The sequence below is a fragment of the Emydura macquarii genome, unplaced genomic scaffold (assembly GCF_026122565.2).
Source record: "Emydura macquarii macquarii isolate MOO-44397 ecotype Brisbane River unplaced genomic scaffold, CSIRO-AGI_Emac_v2 contig_839, whole genome shotgun sequence".
Lineage (NCBI taxonomy): Eukaryota > Metazoa > Chordata > Testudines > Chelidae > Emydura > Emydura macquarii.
Window position 1 is genome coordinate 1,210,156 of NW_027130976.1, and position 20,216 is coordinate 1,230,371.

At 44.7% G+C, this 20,216-nt stretch overlaps 1 protein-coding gene across 1 annotated transcript in view; it reads left to right on the forward strand.

The window, feature by feature from the left end:
• PMFBP1 (polyamine modulated factor 1 binding protein 1) overlaps positions 1 to 20,216 on the forward strand; it is a 245,967-nt gene that overhangs the window by 45,904 nt on the left and 179,847 nt on the right. Inside the window, exon 3 of the mRNA XM_067543437.1 lies at positions 14,396 to 14,524. Coding sequence (XP_067399538.1) covers positions 14,396 to 14,524 — 129 coding nt within the window. The remainder of the gene's footprint in view (positions 1 to 14,395; positions 14,525 to 20,216) is intronic.

Consider the following 20,216-nt stretch of genomic DNA (forward strand, 5'->3'; position numbering starts at 1 on the left):
GTTTTTCTCTTAGCAGTACCCGTCAGGTGGACCCAGGCACCCCTTGGAGTTGCGCCATCATAGTGCTGTATATAGGGCCCTGATGACTTGCCACCTCTTCAGTTCCTTCTTAACGCCCATGACAGTTGTTGGAGCTTCTTCTCTATCTTTCTGTGGCAAGCAATCCCCGAGTGATCTTCCTTTCATAGCCATCTGTAAATAGTTGAAATAGTTAGAGTAGTTAGTAAGATATAGTAGTTAAGCTTCCCCCTTCTTTTCTTTATCCCTCCCTGGGGAATCGGGGCGTGCCCCGATCCCAGCTGTGTGGGTCTTGCCATAAATCTATGCCTAAAGGTAACCCACACGACTCCTGCTTAAAGTGCCTTGGAGAATCCCATCAGACAGGCAGGTGCAAAATCTGCAGGGACTTCAGACGCAGGACTAAGAAGAAGAGGAGGGTCAGGCTAAAGCACCTCTTCTTGGAGGCAGCTCTAAGGCCCTAACCCGTGGGCCAACCAGAACTCAGCTCCTCAGTGCGAAGTGCTCCACCCTCAGTAAGGGAGAGGGTGGCACGGAGGAAATCCTCTGCACTCAGAGACTCCAGGCACTGCTCCCCTCTGGCACTGGAGTCATCCTGGCACCGCTCCCACTCACTAGTGCCTCACAAGAGACACAAGAAAACTGACAGAGGGCGTTCACCCATGGTGAGATCTGCTACAAAGGACCCAAGGAATCCATTCCATCAGAGGCAGCAGCATTGACTCTGGGCCCACAGAAGGGCGTGTGTTGAGTCCGGTGCCCATGGATTCCCTGGCAAGGGAGGATTTGGATCTCCCATCCACCCAGGGCACATTTGAGGTGGCTAGAGACCTGATTGCCATGATGGTACAGCAATCTCCCACCAGGTCAAAGAAAGCCACAGTTGTAAGACTTACGGCACTGCAGAAGAGTGTGGTGCTGTGTAGCGGCAAACCAGCCATGATGCGGCATCGATCACCATCCCTAAGGAACTGCTCTCCAGCATCATCCAGATCCCTGCGCTCAGACTTGAGCTCTTCTGACTCGGAAGCCAAGTGATATATCTCCCACTGCAGCAGGCACTGTTCAAGGAAAAGCTGACGTGGTCAGGACCCTGGACAGATTCCTTTTATGGGGCTCTGTCAGGCTCAGTGGCAGCTGCCAGCACAGTGGCCCTTCTGGACGCCGTGGGCTTACCATCAGGCCCAAGGGATCTTTGCCAGGGAACTTCTGCCCCTCACGTTGGAGAGACGCTACCCCCCACACCTTCAGGGAACTGTTGGTTACCACACACTAACAAGGTTGACACCAAGGTTGGCACTGAGAGGGAGGCACAGGTCACCATCGTGTTGGACGCAGGCACCGTTTGCAACATCCCCATGCAGACTCAGCTACTGCCTCTTGGAGAGCTGGTTTAACAACAGAAATGAAAAACCCCTTCCCTCTCTTCAGCAAGCGTCTACGGCACTACAGCGATGCAGCTGTAATGTCTTACATTAAAATGTATGTGGTTGGGTTCGGCGACTAACTACCTGGTTGCTTGATTACAGGACTTTTGAAACTCAACTAATGAAGCAGGAGGAGACTGTAGTTTTGGAGCAAGGACAAACCACATGTATTTTAATTTAAGGCTCTGCAGCTGCATCGCTGTAGACTCTTGCTGAAGAGATGGAAGGGGTCCTATACATTTTCTGTTTCAATGCAGATAGCTACTAACAATGCCAGTGAGCTGCAACACCGCCATAGAATCTGTGTAACAGATAAACTGGGTGTCAAGCAGAAAGCACAACATGGAAAACTTTAATACGTCTACAGTGCACAAGTAATCTGGGCTCTTACCTGGGGTTTAGCCTTAAACCCCACCCTCTCTTCCCTCCATCCCCCACGCGCACACATCTGTTTGAAGGTGCTTTAAAGCCCGGCTGGTTTTCCCAGTTGGGAATGTAGGTTAGAAGTCAGGCTGGAACCTGCTTACTTGGCAGTGAGGATGCACACTAAATTGTTCAACTTCCTGTAGTGGGGGGCTGTTATGCCAGGTACTGCTGCTTGCAGGTTCTGGATACCAGGTAAGGAATAAAAACACGCCCACACTAGTTAGATACACTTATTTTTATTATGTTTTACGCTTCAGACAGCAGAGGGAGACTTTAGGGCTCTGCGAAGCGGCTGCAGGGGAATGCCAGACACTTCAGGGTGAGTTCGTGGTGCGGTTTTATAACATAACTTGCATTTTAAGCTTTTATACAGCATTCTTTAGGGAATAGCAGGGATTGGCTTATTTACAGCAACTGACGTAGCTAGCACTTGTGTTTTGTGCCAAAAAGAGCAAAATTACAAAACAAATTACATAACCTATTTACTACCTAACCAGTTTTGACCAAACCTGCCGCGTCACTATTTCAAACACGTCACAACATCTTCCGCAGCCTACACTTCAGGGGCCCAAAACTGGACACAATACTCCAAATACGGCCTCACCAATGCTGAATAGAGGGGAATAATCACTTCCCGTGATCTGCTGGCAATGCTCCTACTAATGCAGCCCAGTATGCTATTAGCCTTCTTGGCAACCAGGGCACACTGCTGACTCATATCCAGCTTCTTGTCCACTGCAACCCGTAGGTCCTTTTCTGCAGAACTGCTGCCTAGCTCGTCGGTCCCCAGCCTGTAGCTGTGCATGGGATTCTTCTATCCTAAGTGGAGGGCTCTGCACTTGTCCTTGTTGAATCTCATCAGATTTCTTTTGGCCCAATCCTCCAATTTGTCTAGGTCACACTATATCCTATCCCTACCTTCCAGGATATCTACCACTCCCCCTAGCTTAAGAGTCCTGTTTGAAAAAGGACTATGTTAAGGCAAACTAGCTACCTTTTAGTTCACCCCAAGAGTGGCCACATGGGGCAAATAGAATGCTCACTGCAGGATGTGTCCTTATATGCCTGTGTTTTATTAAATTACATGTGTGTGTGTGTGTGTGTCCTGAGCCTATGGAAGATACATATTATAGTTCTAAAGAATGTTTTTAAAGTATCAGAGAAAACACAACATTTTTAATATAAATTTCTCAGAATCCCATCATATAATATCAATGGGAGAAGAGAGGAGTTTAATATTTCAGTTGTGTCTAGTCTTTAGTGAAAGATTCCTTTGATTGCAACAACTTTGTGTGCTCTCTGAGGAGCAAGTTATATGTTGGCTCGTGAATTACAGAGCACTTTTTTGGTAAATAGTACTGCCTTCATGTTTCAACCTGTGAAGTCAACAGCATACTTGAGTGAGTCCCGTACCCAGGAAGAACAAAGCTAGTGCATGTTGCTTCTTTTTTCTGTTGCACTGCTGTTGATATCCTGGGGCATAATATCCTAATAGCCTATCATCAGCTTGGCTATGTATTTGGGCTGGTTGCCTCATCATTTCTTATTTTGATTTTACTTAGTTTGTGTTTGTTTCTTTGAATAGCACTTATCAATAGGCACTCTGCATTAAAAAGTATTAAATATCTGATTCTTATTTTTGAGGTTGGATAATTGCAGAATCTTTCTTCAGCCCTTAGTCCATGGGTGGTGGTCTCTAGAAATGTTTCTGTAGAATTAACAGATATTCAAAAGTGTAGTGTACTGAAGACTGTTGAAATTGCAAGTTATCACTTCGAGTGTCTGTGAAGTGCGGGGTATTCCTGGTGATGCTTGCAGGCTAGTAGGCTCTTGGGCAAAGCATGCAATCAGAGTTAATTTACAGACATCCAGCTAGAGTATTGCGGGGTGAATTGGGCCTCTCTGTTTTAGGTAGAAGTCTGTTTCTCTCTGTTTTTGGTTCTTGTGCATTCCGCATTCTAGAAAATAAAGTAGTGGTATGTTGCAACTTTCTATCAAAAGTATTTTGGTTTTACTAACATGCGTGTAGGCAAGGCCACCACTTTCTTTCCCTCTTTTCTCTTTGTATTTATAGTGTCACCCAGGCATTGCAGTATCATAGGTGTGGGCACAACATTCTTGTGGGCCACAGAGAGCTTACTTTACCTACACAGTGAGTGAACAGAATCTTGATTTTTATGTCTCATTTGAAAAGTGGAACTTCTAGCAGTACAGTTGTCTTTGGACATTGTGTTAATGATGACTCCAAGGGATGATTGCTATATGTTAAAGTGCCAGTGATGCTGCCCTTAGTATCGAAGGGTATGCCTACACAGCAAAAAGAATCTGTGAGAGTGAGTCTCAGAGTCCGGGTCAACTGGGGTCTCAAAGCCGAGGCTCCAGCCCAAATCTGAACATCTACATAGTTTATTTTTAGCCCCATAGTAGGAGCCTGAGTCAGTAGACCTGGGCTCTGAGACTCAGTGCCGCAGGGTGTTTTTTGTTACATAGACATATCCATAGTGTTTCTCCGAGGTCTCCTGTTAAAGTGCTGACCCAGTCCAACCCCGTTTCAGTTGGGAGTGCTGGTGGGCTCACAGTACAAGGTGGTTATGGACCTTCACTACCAGTTGATCAGACTTGGTAAAAGCATGTACAGAGCTACTTGGAATTTATCAAATGCATTGCTCATTTCTTGTAATATCAAGACTTGTATATCTTGTGAAAGTGGAGTTCTCCTGATACTAAGTGTTCTCTCATGTCCCATGCACGTAAACAAGATGGCAGCTCTCTACATTCCACTGCCTAAGATCTGACTTTTTAAAAAATCTGAATGGCAGATTCACTTGATCTTCAGGCATTTTGGAATTCCAAGAAGCGTTCTTTACTGGGATAACTTCTTTCTCCTTCAAGTATGGGGAGAAAAGTAAGGGTTGTAAATCCATGCTCTTGTGTGCACCCTTCTGGGACCTCTGGATGCTCCATTCCTAAATCCATCTTTTAGAGTTATAGAGATGGATAATTCCAGTGAGAACAAGGTCCAAATCATGCTTATCTTGTAACAGCCAAATAGTGATTGGATACACCTTGTACTTTTAGGGTACCTAACTTGTACTTGTACCTGGAGAGGTGAAGAAACAAATTGAGAGAGCCAGATGGCTACCCAGACGTCACCTACTAAAGGACAGACCCAACAAAGAAAACAACAGCACACCACTGGCCATCACCTACAGCCCCCAGTTAAAATCTCTCCAACACATCATTAAAGATCTGCAACCTATCCTACCAGATGATCCGTCTCTCGCTCAGGCTGTGGGAGGCAGACCTATCCTTCTTTACAGACAGCCCCCCAACCTGAAGCAAATACTCACCAGCAACCATGCACCCTACAAGAAGGCCAATCCAGGAACCTATCCCTGCAACAAACCCCGTTGCCAGCTCTGCCCACATATCGACTCTAGTGACAGCATCACTGGTCCTAACCACATCACTCACACCATAAGGGGCTCATTCACCTGCACAAATGGGGTTTTGCATTTTGAAAGTTTAGGACATATCAACATTGGCTCTGTTTTTATAGCCTGTTCTATTTTCCTGATTCAGACCTATAATCTGCTCTCCTGCAATGTGGTAATGAGATCTAGGATAATAACGTCAGGTTTTATCCAAACAATTGGATTAAAGGAAGCCCTTGGAATAAGACAAAGGTTGGTATACCATACATTGAACCATGTGACTGAATGTTAACCAATTCCCCATGGACAACTCTTTTACTCCTGGCAGGGTTTAACAGATTGCTTTTGGCTTTTCTCATAATCAGCATTTTTGTATTTATTATTTTAAAACATTTGGAAAAAAAAGCATAAAGAAGGTTTAAGGTGTTACCTTTAATTGGACCAACTTACAAAAATTAATATTGGGAAGCTTTCTGCTTGTTTCCTTTCTCTGTCATTGACCTGATGATGAGGATACTTTGCACTGTTCTAGAGCTTGCCTTGTTTTTAGAATGGAAGATTTCAACCAGGAAGCAAAACTGGGAAAGAAGACTTGTTGCCAAAGCAGCTACTGTATGCCCCTTGTTTTCTGTATTTCTTTTGGTAATAGTAACTGTTGACAAAATCTGAGTGTGAATAAGAACTTCTCCATCTCTATCTGCCTTTGTCATCTGTCTGTTGCTCTGAGGAGTAGCTCCAGTTGTCCTGAATGGCCTGCAAATGTAGAAAATTTCTTTAACTTGCAGTTGTTGGCAATAGCATTATTAACCCTTTTCATTATGAAATATGTACTCAGTTCTGAAATCTTGGATCTGTCACAACTACTGTGGAAATTATATTAATGCAAAAAATGTAAGATTTTTGCCTTTTTTTAGCGTGTTTGAGCAGGAGGGAATAGTGAGAGAGAACACCTATTCTAGGTCTTTATTAAAATCTCACCAGGAAGAAGTAAGTGTATATGAATTTACATTTAATTAGAATATACTGTACAGTCTGTTTTTCTAAATGGGACTTTTTGACAGGATATTCCGGTTAATGCTATCATTGTATGTGCCGGGCGTTTCTTGGTAGAAAGCCGTCGCAGAGTTTTAAACTGATCTGGTAGAATTTATGTCATTTAAAAATCTACCCTGAGTCACGTCTGTTTGCTTTACTGCCCGAGATTATTTTGTGAATGTGTTTTTTTTTCCCTCTTGTTGGTTCTGCAAAGTTGATACAGCTATGGAAGAGTGAGCTGGATTATTTTGTGGCTCAGTCATCATCATCAAAGTTGTTAATTAAGTTTTGATTGCAGAATGTGCATCACCGGTGATGTCACACTGATGGTGTGACTTTTGAGATTCCAGGTTGAAACTGCAGAGTTAGCAAGTGGAAAAATCATCTTTTGGCTTGCAAACTGTTCATTTTGCTCTGGAAGTCATTGAGACACAATTAACTGGGACCTCAAGATACTTTTATTACAGTATCACTTATCAGCATATAATCACACTTCAAGAAATAATATTATCTATTTGTTTTGCAAGTCTGATTTTTCATCGTCTTTTCATTTTGTCGTCTCATTTCCCTCTTGCACCTTTCCCTTGTTTCTTCTTTCTCTTGGGCTAGCATTGTGCCAAAATCTTAGATATTCACTCTGTGAATTATGCCTGAGTTTTTGCTTCTTATGGGTGCTGAACTTGCTTTTCCTGTTCTAAAATCCTTTATTTTTTGCATCTAGAATCTCTCCAAAACATACAGACCACATTTGTTTGTTAGCATACTCAGCAACCAGCAGAGTTCTGCCTAACAGCCATTTTAAATTTTTTTCTTTTTTCTTTCTTTTTTTAAACTTGCTTAACAGACTTCTTACAGCAGAATGAATAATGAATATTATAGGCCTGTCTGGGGCTGTGAGATGATAGATGAATTAGAGATTTATCCATTAATTAATAAAAATGACATCGCAGACTCAAAATCAGCAGAGACCACAATAAACATTAGCAAAATGTTTCCCTTGAAAATCCCTTCTCAAACAGTGTTCTACCGTTTTTCTAACGAAAGCAAGATGAAGACATCTAAGCCCATCTGACATTACATTATTCTCTCTGCAGTCTTTTGTACTCTTTGCTTTATGTTCTGCAGCATTGGAATCCCTGTAGGTGCTTGTGCTCTGTATCAAGTGAGTGTGTAGTTTGTGTTACTTGTTTGAAAGTATTCAGCAGTGGAAGAGTGTTTCTGATAACTAAATGTTTCTTCGTGTGTGTATGCATATGTATGTGTATATTAGAAAAACTCCCTCAAGTCTTTGCAGAGAATTTTTTCCAAAGTCAGTTTACACATGTGCCTTCAGGCTTTCTGCACTGAGAAATGAGAGAGCACTCTAAGTGTGTTGATCAAACATAACACATTCTTGAAGAATCCCTGAAAACAACATTGCAGAAGTTTCCTTGCATGGAAGCAAACAAACCAACTTTAAAATTAAATGATCTGAACAGAGCAGATCTTTTACAGCCTTGCTTTCATTAGAGCTCAGTGGAAATGTAGATATCTGGTGAGTAATTGGAGGTGGGAGGTAGTAAAAGGAATACTTTTTACTGTTGAGAGAGGTGGGATAGGCGCTCATCTTGTCCATAATAGTTCAGTGAATTCTCTGGTTTCCTTTTTTCCCAAACACATATCTGGTAGAACTTTCCAGTAACCGTTCTGAAGATTAGAATGGAAGTAGAGAGGGTGAAAAACGTGTGGGTTTCTTCATCAAAGATAGCTGCACAATAGCTGCAAGATTCAGGTCAATGGCCAGGATAGAGCTGGGTCATCAACCTGTGTTGCCAGTTTTGTTCTTGTCCAGGTTCAATGATTGATGGAGACTGGGTTGTAGGAGGTCGTGGCCGCCCCTTCCTGTCTATCTGGGAGGGAGGCCATGCCCCCTCACTGTCGTGCCTAAAGAGACAGGCTCAAAAATGGACAATTAGTTGTTTCAGGGCTCTGGCCTTCAAGCAGGGCAAAGCTAGTAAGTAGTCTATGAGCTCTGGCCCTTGGGTAGGGCAGAGTCGTAGATTGTCTAGGACAGTGTTTCTCAATTAAATTTGGCCACGGAACCCTTTTGAACTCGATAAATAATTGCGGAACCTCCCAAACTCTGAACAGTATTTTTACATATGGGACCAAAAAAAATGTCGAAATAAGCAAATTATATACAAACAACTAAGTCAGCGTTTCTCAATTAAATATAAATTAAATTACACTTACACTCGATACCCTCCGCCGAAAAATCCGGGACATCTTCCCTTTTTTGGCAGTGCGGAGAACAGCTGCTCTCGGTGGTGTGGAGAACAGCTGATCGCGGAACCCTAACAGTGTTCCCGCAGAACCCCAAGGTTCCGCGGAACACCAATTGAGAAACACTGGTCTAGGGGCTCAGGTCCTCAGATAGGGTGGAGAACCAAACCATCTAGAGGTTCAGCTCTCGGTCAGGGAGGAGCACAAATAGTCTAGGGAACCTGGGTCGGGTGGGGCAGCAAGCAGTTTAGGAAGCCCTGGACAGCAGTCAGGGTGGGGCAGTAGGCCTCCTACACAGCTTCAGTATCAGCCTTTGTCTGTGGTGTTTGTTTACCAGGAACCACACCCTGCCTGGAGTTCTCTAAAGAATACAGAGACATCCAGTGGCTGAATAATATATGGCAAATAAAATATAATTAAATCTGTAGGTAATATCATGTCTGGCATTCATCTATCCTTTTTAAAGCTTCAGGTGGAAAGCAGTTCTAAGTCATATCCTTTTTAGTGCTAGCTATGTAGCATTAAAGAATCTAGACTCTGGATTTGGTCATTGCTCCACATAAACAAAGTTTAAAATATAGTTTTCTGTCATGATACAACAGGCTGCAGAAATGGAGGTTTTATATCTGAAGAAAACAGTAAAGCAGTCAACACAGGAAAGTAACTACATACACAAGCCACATGTTTGAATTGATCTCTGTGTGGCGAAGATGAGGAGTTGTTTTCTGAATGTCAACTTTTATATGATGAAGCCCTATAAAATGTTAGACTCCCCCCCCAGTAATCCTTCCTACACTTGAGAGGAATATGGGACTTAAATGGCTAGGAGTCCAGACAGTAGCTTTTCCCAAATAACAGCAGTTTCTTGTGAAGTTAAGTGGCATACTGCCCATTTGGATAAGAAGTGAAATGGAAAGAAATCTCTAACTTGCTTCAACCCTTCCCCAAACAGGAAAGGTAGCCTAGGGATCAAGACTGAGCCTTCATGGTATGGTCAGGACAGTCCAGATTTTATAAGGCCATTTTATAAATGGGAACTACGGAGGGGGCTGCCTTAGAAGAAAATGGCTTACGAATTACCTGACAAAAGGCGGAATACACGTGAAGCTTCATTGAAAAGGACAACAAAGACGCCAATAAAACAAGATGGTATAGAGTTAAAGACCATGCAACAATTTAAATACCTCAGCAATGAGGGGAATGTGGATGTGGATGTTAGGAGCTGTATGAAGAGCGCTTGGTGTAAGTGGAGGGAGTTGACAGGAATTCTCTGCAATAAGAAAATGTCAAGTAAACTAAAGAGCAAAATATGTAAGATCATGATTAGGCCAGCCATGACATACAGGTTGGAGGTCCGAGTAACAAGAAGTAATTTCTAACTATAGTGTCACAATTATTTGTGGAGTTTTTTTAATTATAGTTTCTAGCTTTAATTGAATGTAGTAATTCCATACTAAGTGTGAACAAGCTCATGAATCGTAGACTATGTTCAAATGTTCTTAAGTGTAATTTGTACCTCTGGCATGTTGTCTTTTGTGATGACTAGTGGAATGCTTTATGACAATGCTTTATAGGTAGCTGCCATGGGAGTTGCTATTTTAAAGGAAAATTATCTCCATTTTTCTCAGCTTGCATCTATGAAAATGCCCATGATTAGATAAACTGCGTAATGTATTTCTCAAAGTTTTTAATGATGGTTAGTTATTTCATTGAGTGGATTGTTTGTCCATAACTTAATTGGTGAAAGCCCTACGCTCACACCTGAACAGGCCTGAGCAGCCAATGCAATTGCAGGGTGGCTTGGTGCCAGTCCAAGTCTCCCAAGCACTCCATGTAGCTCTGGATTGCATAGAGTGGACAGCACAGATGTTGAACTCCTGGTGTTTTCCTTAGCTAAAACTCTCACAAGAAGTGGATGCCCCTATGTGACAGAGTGCTGTGAACTAGCAGCTAAGCCAGCCCTCTGATCACTTAAAAACCAATTAATTCCCCAAGGGTGGATCTGATTCTCCCTAGTTGGTAGATTAGAATGGGCTGGGGAGGACTAATTAGCCCATTAGCGTAGAGGGTAGAAGGCGGCACAGGAGGGAAGCACTGGGAGAGAGGCAGGCTAGTGGAGCCAGAACTAAGCATCTCTGGGCAGAGAGCTCTGTTCCCTCTTCTTTGCAGAGGTCTGAGGAGGAGCTGATGTAGTAAATTGTGTGGTGGATGGATCAGTAAAGGGGGTGGGAAGACAGTGTAAGTAAACTAAACCGTGGTGATTAACAACCAAATGTCTCCAAACAGTCTTTGTAGACAGAGAAGATAGGAGCAGGACCTCACCCTATCACCCCCTGAGAGAGGAGATACTGAAGAAGACTAAAAGAGGAAAACAAAGATATAACTTTAGTAACAAGTCAGTGCATCCCAGACTCTTTCTGTGTTTCTGCCTTACTTGCAAAATTTGAACCATCTTCTGCAATGGACCATGAAGTAGAACCTCTTCACCCACTCCAGCTTTTCTAGAGCTTCATATCCTACTCTTAAGGGACATCTGCCTTAGCAGGCTAAGTGACCAAAGGCCAGGCATGCTGAACGAATGCTAAATACCTATTTTCCTTTCTCCCAGATCTCAAAGCTCTTAGCAAAAGCATGTCAGTGCCAGAACCCTCCAACCCTCCTTCCAAAAGCCAGCTGCAACAAAAAATGCTTGCTTTTAAGGCTCTTTGTTTACCCAGTCAAGGTTAAACTGGCTTCTATCCATGAGGTTCTGCTGATGTGTCATAACATCTGAAGACGTGCTTTCAAAATCCTGCTTCAGAGATCCACTTGAACAGGGGTTCCCAAACTGTAGTATGTGTATCCCTGGGGGCATGCTAGACATGTCTGGGAGGTACGCAGGAGAAATTGTGTAGTGGTGGCTTTTATTTATTAATTATTTTATTTAATGCATTTTCATAATAGGCTACTCAGACAAAGCTTTAAAATTCTGTGGGAATTTGTAACATAAAATATGGTAGTTTATTTACTTCAAGATGTACCAGTGAGAACACAGAGATGCTGATGTACAGAGCCCTCACTTCCAATCACCATACATCGCGGGTTCAGTTGCCCAACAACTGTCCAGTCTAACAGCTCAGAACTTAATCAGGTTTTGTCTTGGTTGTATATGTGGCACTATAACTGTTTCTGTGGGTAATAGTGAAATATGGACAGATGGCTAAAGACAGGCAGTGTTAAGAAGAAAACGCAAAGTATCGGTGATGAGAAGGGCAGGGAGATGGGGTAGCTGGTAGATCTGGGAGGGGGTGCACAATAAGAAAAGTTTGGGAACCTCTGCACGAGAACTTTGGACTCTCAACAATCAGCTACTCTGATTTTTTTTTTTTCAGTAGCTCCCACAATTTAAACAACTTAGAATTTTCTGATGAGGACTGCCTCTGCCAGAAGGTTCCTGATCAATACAGCCCTTCTACTTTGGTGACCCTGTCCATCTGTGCCAAAAAATTACTAAGGTACAAAGGTTCATCCTTTCTCTCTATAAACTGCTCAAAGTGCTATAGTTTGTTTCTAGGAAACGAACTAGGCACAGCTCTTCCTCTCCAGTGAGCTGTTAAAAAAATTGATTGATAATACCTTTGTTACCCCAAATACCAGCTGTTAACCTCCTGATTAGTCTAATATGTAAAATCCCAAATTTCTAACATCTGATAGCACCCCCATCCCTGCTAGGGGTGAGCATTACTGCTGTGAAAGCACTGCATGGTTAGTACTTAGCAAAAGAATGGAAATCTCTATGCTGATAAAAAGTGTTCCTAGATTTATAGATGTTAAAGCCAGAAGGAACCATTAGATCACCTTGCCTGACCTCCTGTATAACACAGGCCATTACATTTCAGCCAGTTACCACTGTACTGATCCCAGTAACTTGTGTTGGACTAAAGCCTACCTTCCAGAGAGGCCTCCAGTCTGGATTTTGAAGACATGAACAGCCTTTCCTTGTTATTTTGTTCTAATGGTTCATCACGTTCACTGTTAAAACATGTGTGCCTTATTTCTAATTTAAATTGTCTGACTTCAGCTTCCAGCCATTGTCTTGTTCTGCCTTTCCATGCTGAAGAGCCTTTTAGTAACCAGTATTTCCTCCCTGTGAAGTTACTTATGCATCATAATCAAGTCACATCTCAATTTTCTTTTGGCAACTAAAGAGATTGAGCTCTTTAAGTCACTCACTGTAAGGATTTCCAGCCCTCAAATCATTTTTTGTAGCTCTTCTCCGCACCTGCTCTAGTTTTCCAACATCCTTTTAAAAGAAGTTTGGACACCAGAATTAGATTTAGTGTTCAGTATCCGTCTCACCAATGCCATATACACAGGTGGAAACACCTCTCTATACCTACTCCCCTGTTGATACTTTAAAGATCGTATTAGCTCTTGTCTCAGCATCACCCTGGGAGCTCATGTTCACTTCTTTGTCCCTTAAAACCTTTTCAGAGTCACTGCTTTCTAAAACATAGTCTCTCATTCAGTAGGTCTGGCCTGCATTTCCTGGTTCCTAGATTTATGACCTGGCATTTGGCTATATTGAAACACATTTTGTTTGAATGGGCCCAACTTATGAAGCAATCCAATTTGCTCTTTATGGCTGACCTGTCCTCTTCCTCATTTATCATTTCACCAATCTTTGTGTCATCCACAAATTTCATTAGCAGTGATTTTTATATTTACTTGCAGATCAGAGATGAGAATAGTGAATAGTGTTGGGCCGGGTGCTGATCTCACTGGAACCCTCCAGAAACACCTCCATTTTGTGATGATGCTCCGTTGATGAAGATTCTTCCCAGTGTTCCCTGAAAATAGATTCATTTGTTCTTGCAGCCTGTTGTTCCTACCCTGTAAAGAAACGTTGGGTGAGAGAGTGGGAAGGATGAGTTAGAGCAAACAAAAGACCACAGGAAGGAGAACCTCCTTGCAGCCCCTCCCCTTCATCCTGTTGAGCTCCAGCCAGCACTGTCCCCAGCAGGTGAGAGGAAAAGGTAAAACTGGGAAGGGTTCCACAGCATGAACTGTCTTCTGCACAGTGAAATTGATCCACCCTTCTAGTCTGTGGTATCTTTGCCTGGCCTGTTTACGGCTCAGACACCTGCTGTTGGGAGTTGAAATGGGGTTGCCTTCTGCTGTGTGTTCAATTACAGAAATCTCCAAACAGGAGCACATTGAACTACAACTGTTCAGTGGCTACACTTGTGAATACCCTAGAAGATACACCTGCCACCTTTGCTTGTTTAGTTTGGTACAGAGAATCCTGAGGGGAAGGACAGACAGACATCAGACTTGGCTTTGTTGGATTCAAGGGCCCAAAAAACACTCTGCTCCCAAAAACCACTTGCAGACTTCAGCTTCCTGCTCCCACCAGTGCTCTTTATTTACATGTTGTTACCCAACAACTCAGCCTGTTTTCACCCAGCACCCTCTCTCACACAGTCTTGCAAACCTCTTTTTAAGATAGCAGGAGAGATCACTGCTTCTTATTACTACCTATTTTTGAGAGACTCAATCTCTAGTTGGTGTGCCTAGCAAGTCTGCACAACTGTGTTCTTGTCATGGTTATTCTTGTTCTTTGTTCCCCAGTCCCTTCTTTTGTCTCTTTCACTTGTTGTGTCTTGGCTTACTGTAGATTGTAACCTCTTTGTAGCTGGAACTATTATACTATGTGTTTGTAGAGCACCTAGTACAAGAGAGCCCTGGTTTGGTTGGGGTCTTTGCATGCTACTTCATGATAATTTACAGCTGACGTACTCTTTGCCTTTACAGATGAAGGTGAGACTTCTCCAGTCCTATGTAGTGGACCTGAGTGACCAGAATAATGTCTTAGTTCAGATGATGGAAGAGCTGGAGAGAGAGACTGAGTGGAAGGTGGCTGCACTAAAGGCAGAACTTCAGGTACTGTTTGCCGTACATGGATGTACTAAAGAGTGTGCATTGTGCTCTTTGGGGATCATTGCCCTCTGTTTGCAGAGCATTCTGTAAACCTGCCAACAATGCTTGTGGGACTACTTACCTCTTTCTCTTTTAATGGTATAGTATGTTATGAGAAACTTCCTTTTTAGGCATGGTCTATGATGAGTTAATTACAATGCCTTGGTTGGACCACTTTTCCTTTTAACCCTCACCCCACCCTGTTCCAGTTACTTTTCCTATTCTATGCACAACAAAATATGAGAATGGGGACTGGTTTGTGGGAGGGTTTGTTTTGAACATTTTCAACATTTAATATATTTTTGGAGTATATATGGTTGTCCCAGGTTTTTCATGCTAAGATATAAGATGCAGATGAGACTGTGCTGGAAGGGGTTGCAAGCACTTTGGAGGAAAGGATTAAAGTTAAAAATGACCTTGAAAAATTGGAGAATTGGTCTGAAATCAACAAGATGAAATTCAATAAAGGTAAATGCCAAATACTTCATTTAGGAAGGAAAAATAAAATGTGCAACTACAAAATAAGGAATAACTAGTTGGGTGGTAGCAGTGCTGAAAAGGATCTGGGGGGGTATAGTGGATCTGGGGGGTTTAGTAGAGCACAAATTGCATGTGAGTCAACTCTGTGATGCAGTTGTGAAAAAGGCTATTCTTCTTTGAGTAGTATCCCTGTAGGTGCTCCACTCCAGGTGTTGGCACATCCTCATGACCTTGATCGGAGATTTTGACAGCAGTGCCCATCCGGGTCACACGTGCTGTCCCCGTCTTGCAGCGCTGTTGGTGCCCTTTTTGGCACGTGCAAACCGACTCCCTCTGTTCCTTCTCAACCGTCTGCAGTCTGAGACGGAGCCCTCAGTGGTTTTTCACAGCTGGTTTGAGAAATCTTCGATAATCTGTTTTTCTTCCGTAAAGTTAGTCAGTTTACCTGTGGTTCAGATTAGTTTACCTCATTCCTCCCTGTTTAAAATAAATAAATAAATAAATTTCCCCCTCAGACTTACCCCTTAGTTAATAGGAATATCATGCCAGTTTCTCCTGGCATCATGCAGGGACGCTATGCCTGCCTCAGACGGGCGCTCCGAGTGCATCAGATGCCTAGGCGAAGGGCATATTGCCCAGAAATTCGTCCACTGCAAGAACCTGAAGTCTAGAGCAAGGCGTGACAGGGACCTCCATCTGAAGCTTATATTTATAGAGAGATCTCTGGGACCTGGCACAGACCCTGGACAGGGTAACATCTCCTCCCAAAAAAAGACCAGAAAAAGACGCTCTACTCCACTGACCACGGAATATGCCAAGAGAGTGAGGTCACCAGGAACAGGCAAAGGATTCGGTATCAAAGCGGCTCTAGGTTTTTCTGGTACACTGACTTCCACGACAATTAAAAACTCTGACTGCTCCAGTAAAGAACTCAAAGATAAATCTAAACAATACCATTCCGAGATGGTACCATCAAAAGTAACAGTCCACAAAATGGCAGTGACTGCCACAACATTGGCACTGACACAGACCTCGGCGCCAACAAGCAGCATAGCACTGGCACCCGCCGAGCCGTCTACATCGACACCAATAACAGCGGAGGTACCAATGGCCCCAAGAACATCCACGGTGCCAACAGTGCTGACAGCTATGTCCACACCGAGAAATGGTACAGAGCAGACCTTAGCACCGACATTAACAGCGGAGCCGATGACGCTGGCCCCTTGAAAACGCATTGAAAAGTGCCGGTACCATGAGAAGGAGGAAGAATTTTTAACATCTTCCCCGTTATCACCACTATATGGGACTGACACCTCCCCAGTACAATTCATTTAGGAGGAACCCATTTCTCCTATCTCCTTCTCTAGTGATGAGGAGTATGAGGGTAAAGAGGCTACCTTTTCCCACCAACAATCACCACCTGGGGGCACCCAACTAAACACCATCTACATTCCAGGTGTCCAACATATCCATGGTTTGGACCTCCACGGTTTGGCCCATGAGCCCCATACCACATGCACTGGCCTGGATGGGACACCTGGTCTACTTGCGACATCGCACAGTAGACCATCAACCTCCCATAGATACAGGGAAAGGTCACCTAATAGACCTACTCTGACAGGACCTGAAACAACTGGTCCTATAGAGGAACAAGATGAGAGTGCAGAGCAAGAAACAACTCCACCTGCATCCAACTCATCTTCTTCACCCGACGAGGCCATAGTTCCTCCATCTTCGATGACTGCAGATGATTTTAAGCAGTTCCAGGAACTGTTTTGAGGGTGGCTGACAGCTTGGAGATCCCACTCCAGGAAGTGGCAGAGTCACAACATAAATTACTAAGAATACAGCAGACCTCAGCTTCTTTCAAAATCGCCATTCCAATGGAAGATGCCCTTATGGAGCCAGTAAATAACATCTGGCAAACACCTGCCACCATTCCCACTACTTGTAAAAGGGCTGACAAAAAGTATTATGTCCCTGCTAAAGATACCGAGTTCCTCTTTACCCACCCAGCTCCTAACTCATTAGTCATTGAAGCTGCTAACCAGAGGAACAAACAACCTCACAGATCAACACCACACGATAATGACAACAAAAGACTGGATCTACTTGGCAGAAAAGTCTACAGTTAGCAACCCTACAATTAAGAGTAGCAAACTACGGTGCATTATTGTCAAATTATGACCATGACAATTACTCAAAGATGTCTGATTTTATTGAATTTATCCCGGAGGAACGAAAACAACAATTTCAGTCACTGATAAAAGAAGGGCAGTCGGTCGCAAGAACAGCATTGCAGGCTTCCCTTGGCGTTGCTGACACCGTGGCTAGAACAGTTGCAACTGCTGTCGTCATGCACAGGGCATCATGGCTGCACTCCACAGCCCTTCCTAAACAACTACAGGCAACTATCGAGAATCTTCCCTTTGACAAGATGAAGGTCTTCACAGATAAAACCGATGAAGTCATGCATACTATGAAGGATTCTAGGGCTATGCTCCATACCCTTGGAGTCTACACACCTGCAACAAGAAGCAGCAGCTTCGGGTATCAGCCATATAATTCCGGATAGCAACATTACTCACAAAACAGATGGTATGAGCAACCACATGCCCAACAAAAGTCCCAGTGACACCGACAGACAAACCAGCAGCCATCAACATCCCAGGCTGCTCCTCCAAGACAACAATTTTGAGGACTTGGTCGAGGGTTTGTGAAAGCACCCCCACCTTCTACATAGTCAGAGTCCATAACACCCACCATCCTGTGCAAACATAGACTACGCCCCTTTTACCAACACTGGGTGAACATAACAGACAATCTCTCTTCAGGGACTCATCTCATGAACACCTATTACAACAGGATTAGGTTTGCTTGGTCTTGCCTCAGTGCAGGGGACTGGACTTGATGACCTCTCGAAGTTCCTTCAAGCCCTTCATTTCTGTTATTCTAGGTTTATAAACTCTGTGGTTGTTGAAATAGAACAAAACTTAACCCAGAATTTGGTGACAATACCTCATAGCTATTGCATCAGTGGTAACTTGTCTAACCCAAATCTCTAAGTTAGTGTTACTCAGACTGAGGATTGCAAGCCACAAGTGGCACTTTAATGTATCTCTGGCAGCTCTTTGCAGCGCATGATATTAAAACACTGTATGATTTAATTATTAACCAGTCTAAGTTATTAACCAATCAGGATGTTTTTACTATGTTATTAATCAATTGTAGTTGATAAAATAATACTTGGTCAATCATATTGCTGTGAGAATAGCGTGTGTGTGTAACAATAGTAAATGAAACAATGCATTCACACTACTGTGGCTGTCTTGGGTAATATTAATTGGTTATTTGGCTCCTGAACCACTGAAGTCTGAGTATCACTGCCTAAGTGATGTTTTGGGGTCCCTGCAGATTCAGTCATGGTGACATGGAGGTGTGAAGAGAGAGAAGGTTGGTGGACAGTGCCATGCACTCATCAAGATGGAGTAGCCATCAGTGCCTGGCTTCTGGTCAAACCTTTTAGCAAGACAGCAGATGACAGATGTAGACAGAGAAATGATAGTAAGATTCTACTTCGAGTGATTGCTCATATCCATTCCAATATAGGTGAGTGCGCGCCCCGTGCACTGGTTCCCAGAACTTTTTTCCCCTAAGCAAGCCCCGTAGGGTTGGCTTAGGTGCCGCCTGGAGTACCGCGCTCATGCCGTGGTACATAGGGCGCCGCCGACCCTGCGGGTCCTCAGTTCCTTCTTTCCGCCTCTGAAGGATCCTGGAACGTCTGCCTCTTGCTCTATGCAAGTAGCATCCCCTTTCTATAGCATTGTATTTAGTTAAGTGACTGTTTATGAGAGTTAAGTAGTATAGTTGTTAGACGTTAAGTGTTAGTTAGATAGATAAGTAGATAGCCTCAGGGGCTTAAGGTTGGGCCATGCCTGGCTTAACCGGCTTTAAAGCCTGCGCTGCTTGTGGCCAGGCTTTTTCCGTGAGTGACCCTCACGATCGCTGCCTTGGAGAGCAGCATAGAAAGGACAGATGCAAAATCTGTAAGGCCTTCAAACCACGCACCCAAAAGGAGAGGGACGTATGTTTGAGGGCCATGCTTATGAAGTCTGCGCTTCGGCCGGACTCGGAACCGGCGTGTTCTCCTGTGGCACCGAGTGTCTCCTCGGTGCGGAGCGCTCGACCGGTACTGATGACGACCCACCCGGTGCAGAAAAGGAAGAAGCAGCAGGACACAACGCACCAGGACTCCCCTGCACCGCCCGCCTGGCCTGGGGGGAGTCAGGAGATGCACCAGCCGTGTGCCATGGAGATTACTCTGGCACCTGCATCTCCTCACAGGGAACTTCCCCTGACTCCTGGGGTGGGGGAGCGCACCTGCAAGGGCCATCGATGCTGGAGGTGTTCGCTGCGGCACGCGCCCTCATGGGCATGCCCATGCCTCCGTTCCCTCCTCGGCCGAGGGCGCAGGGACCAGCGTCCTGGGGGAAACCCATGCTGGGTAGCCCTGGTGAGTGGCAGAGACAGGAGTCGAAGTCTCCCCCCAGACGGTCACGGAGGGTGGAGAGTGTGGGCTCCCCTCCTAGCTCCGACACCGAATTGTCGAGCTCCTCAACACCACGGCACCGAGGGCGGTTGAGAGGTTCACACAAGAGGTGACACGATACAGTTCCGCCTTGCGTGGGGGTCGCAGTTCCAGCTCGAGCACCCCAGTACCGAGTCCAGCTCGGCACCGGTCCAGATCCCCGGCACGCAGCCTGGCGCGGATCCTGGCACCCGACGAGACAGAACACTCTTGGCACTGGTCCAGATCCCCGGCAGGCAGCCCGGCGTGGATCCCGGTTCCCGAGTCCCAATGCGCTCGGCACTGGTCCGGATCAATCTCTGGACCGTAGTCCGGTGAGGATCCTGGTGCCGAAGGACTCAGCACCAACGGCGGCAACAGCACCGCACTGCCGTTCGTGGTCTTTGGAGTCAGAGACGGCACCGAGACGGCACCACCGGCACCCCTCCCAGTCCCCGAGGAGGAAGCGCCGCCGCAAGACCTCGGCGTGGAGGCAGCGGTCGTCTTCCAGCTCCCCTAGCTGCTCACCCCCCCGCCGGCACCGCAGGCGTCAGCACCGATGATCCTCCTCCTCGTCATCATCTTGGGGTTGGTCGTCAACCAGGGTGG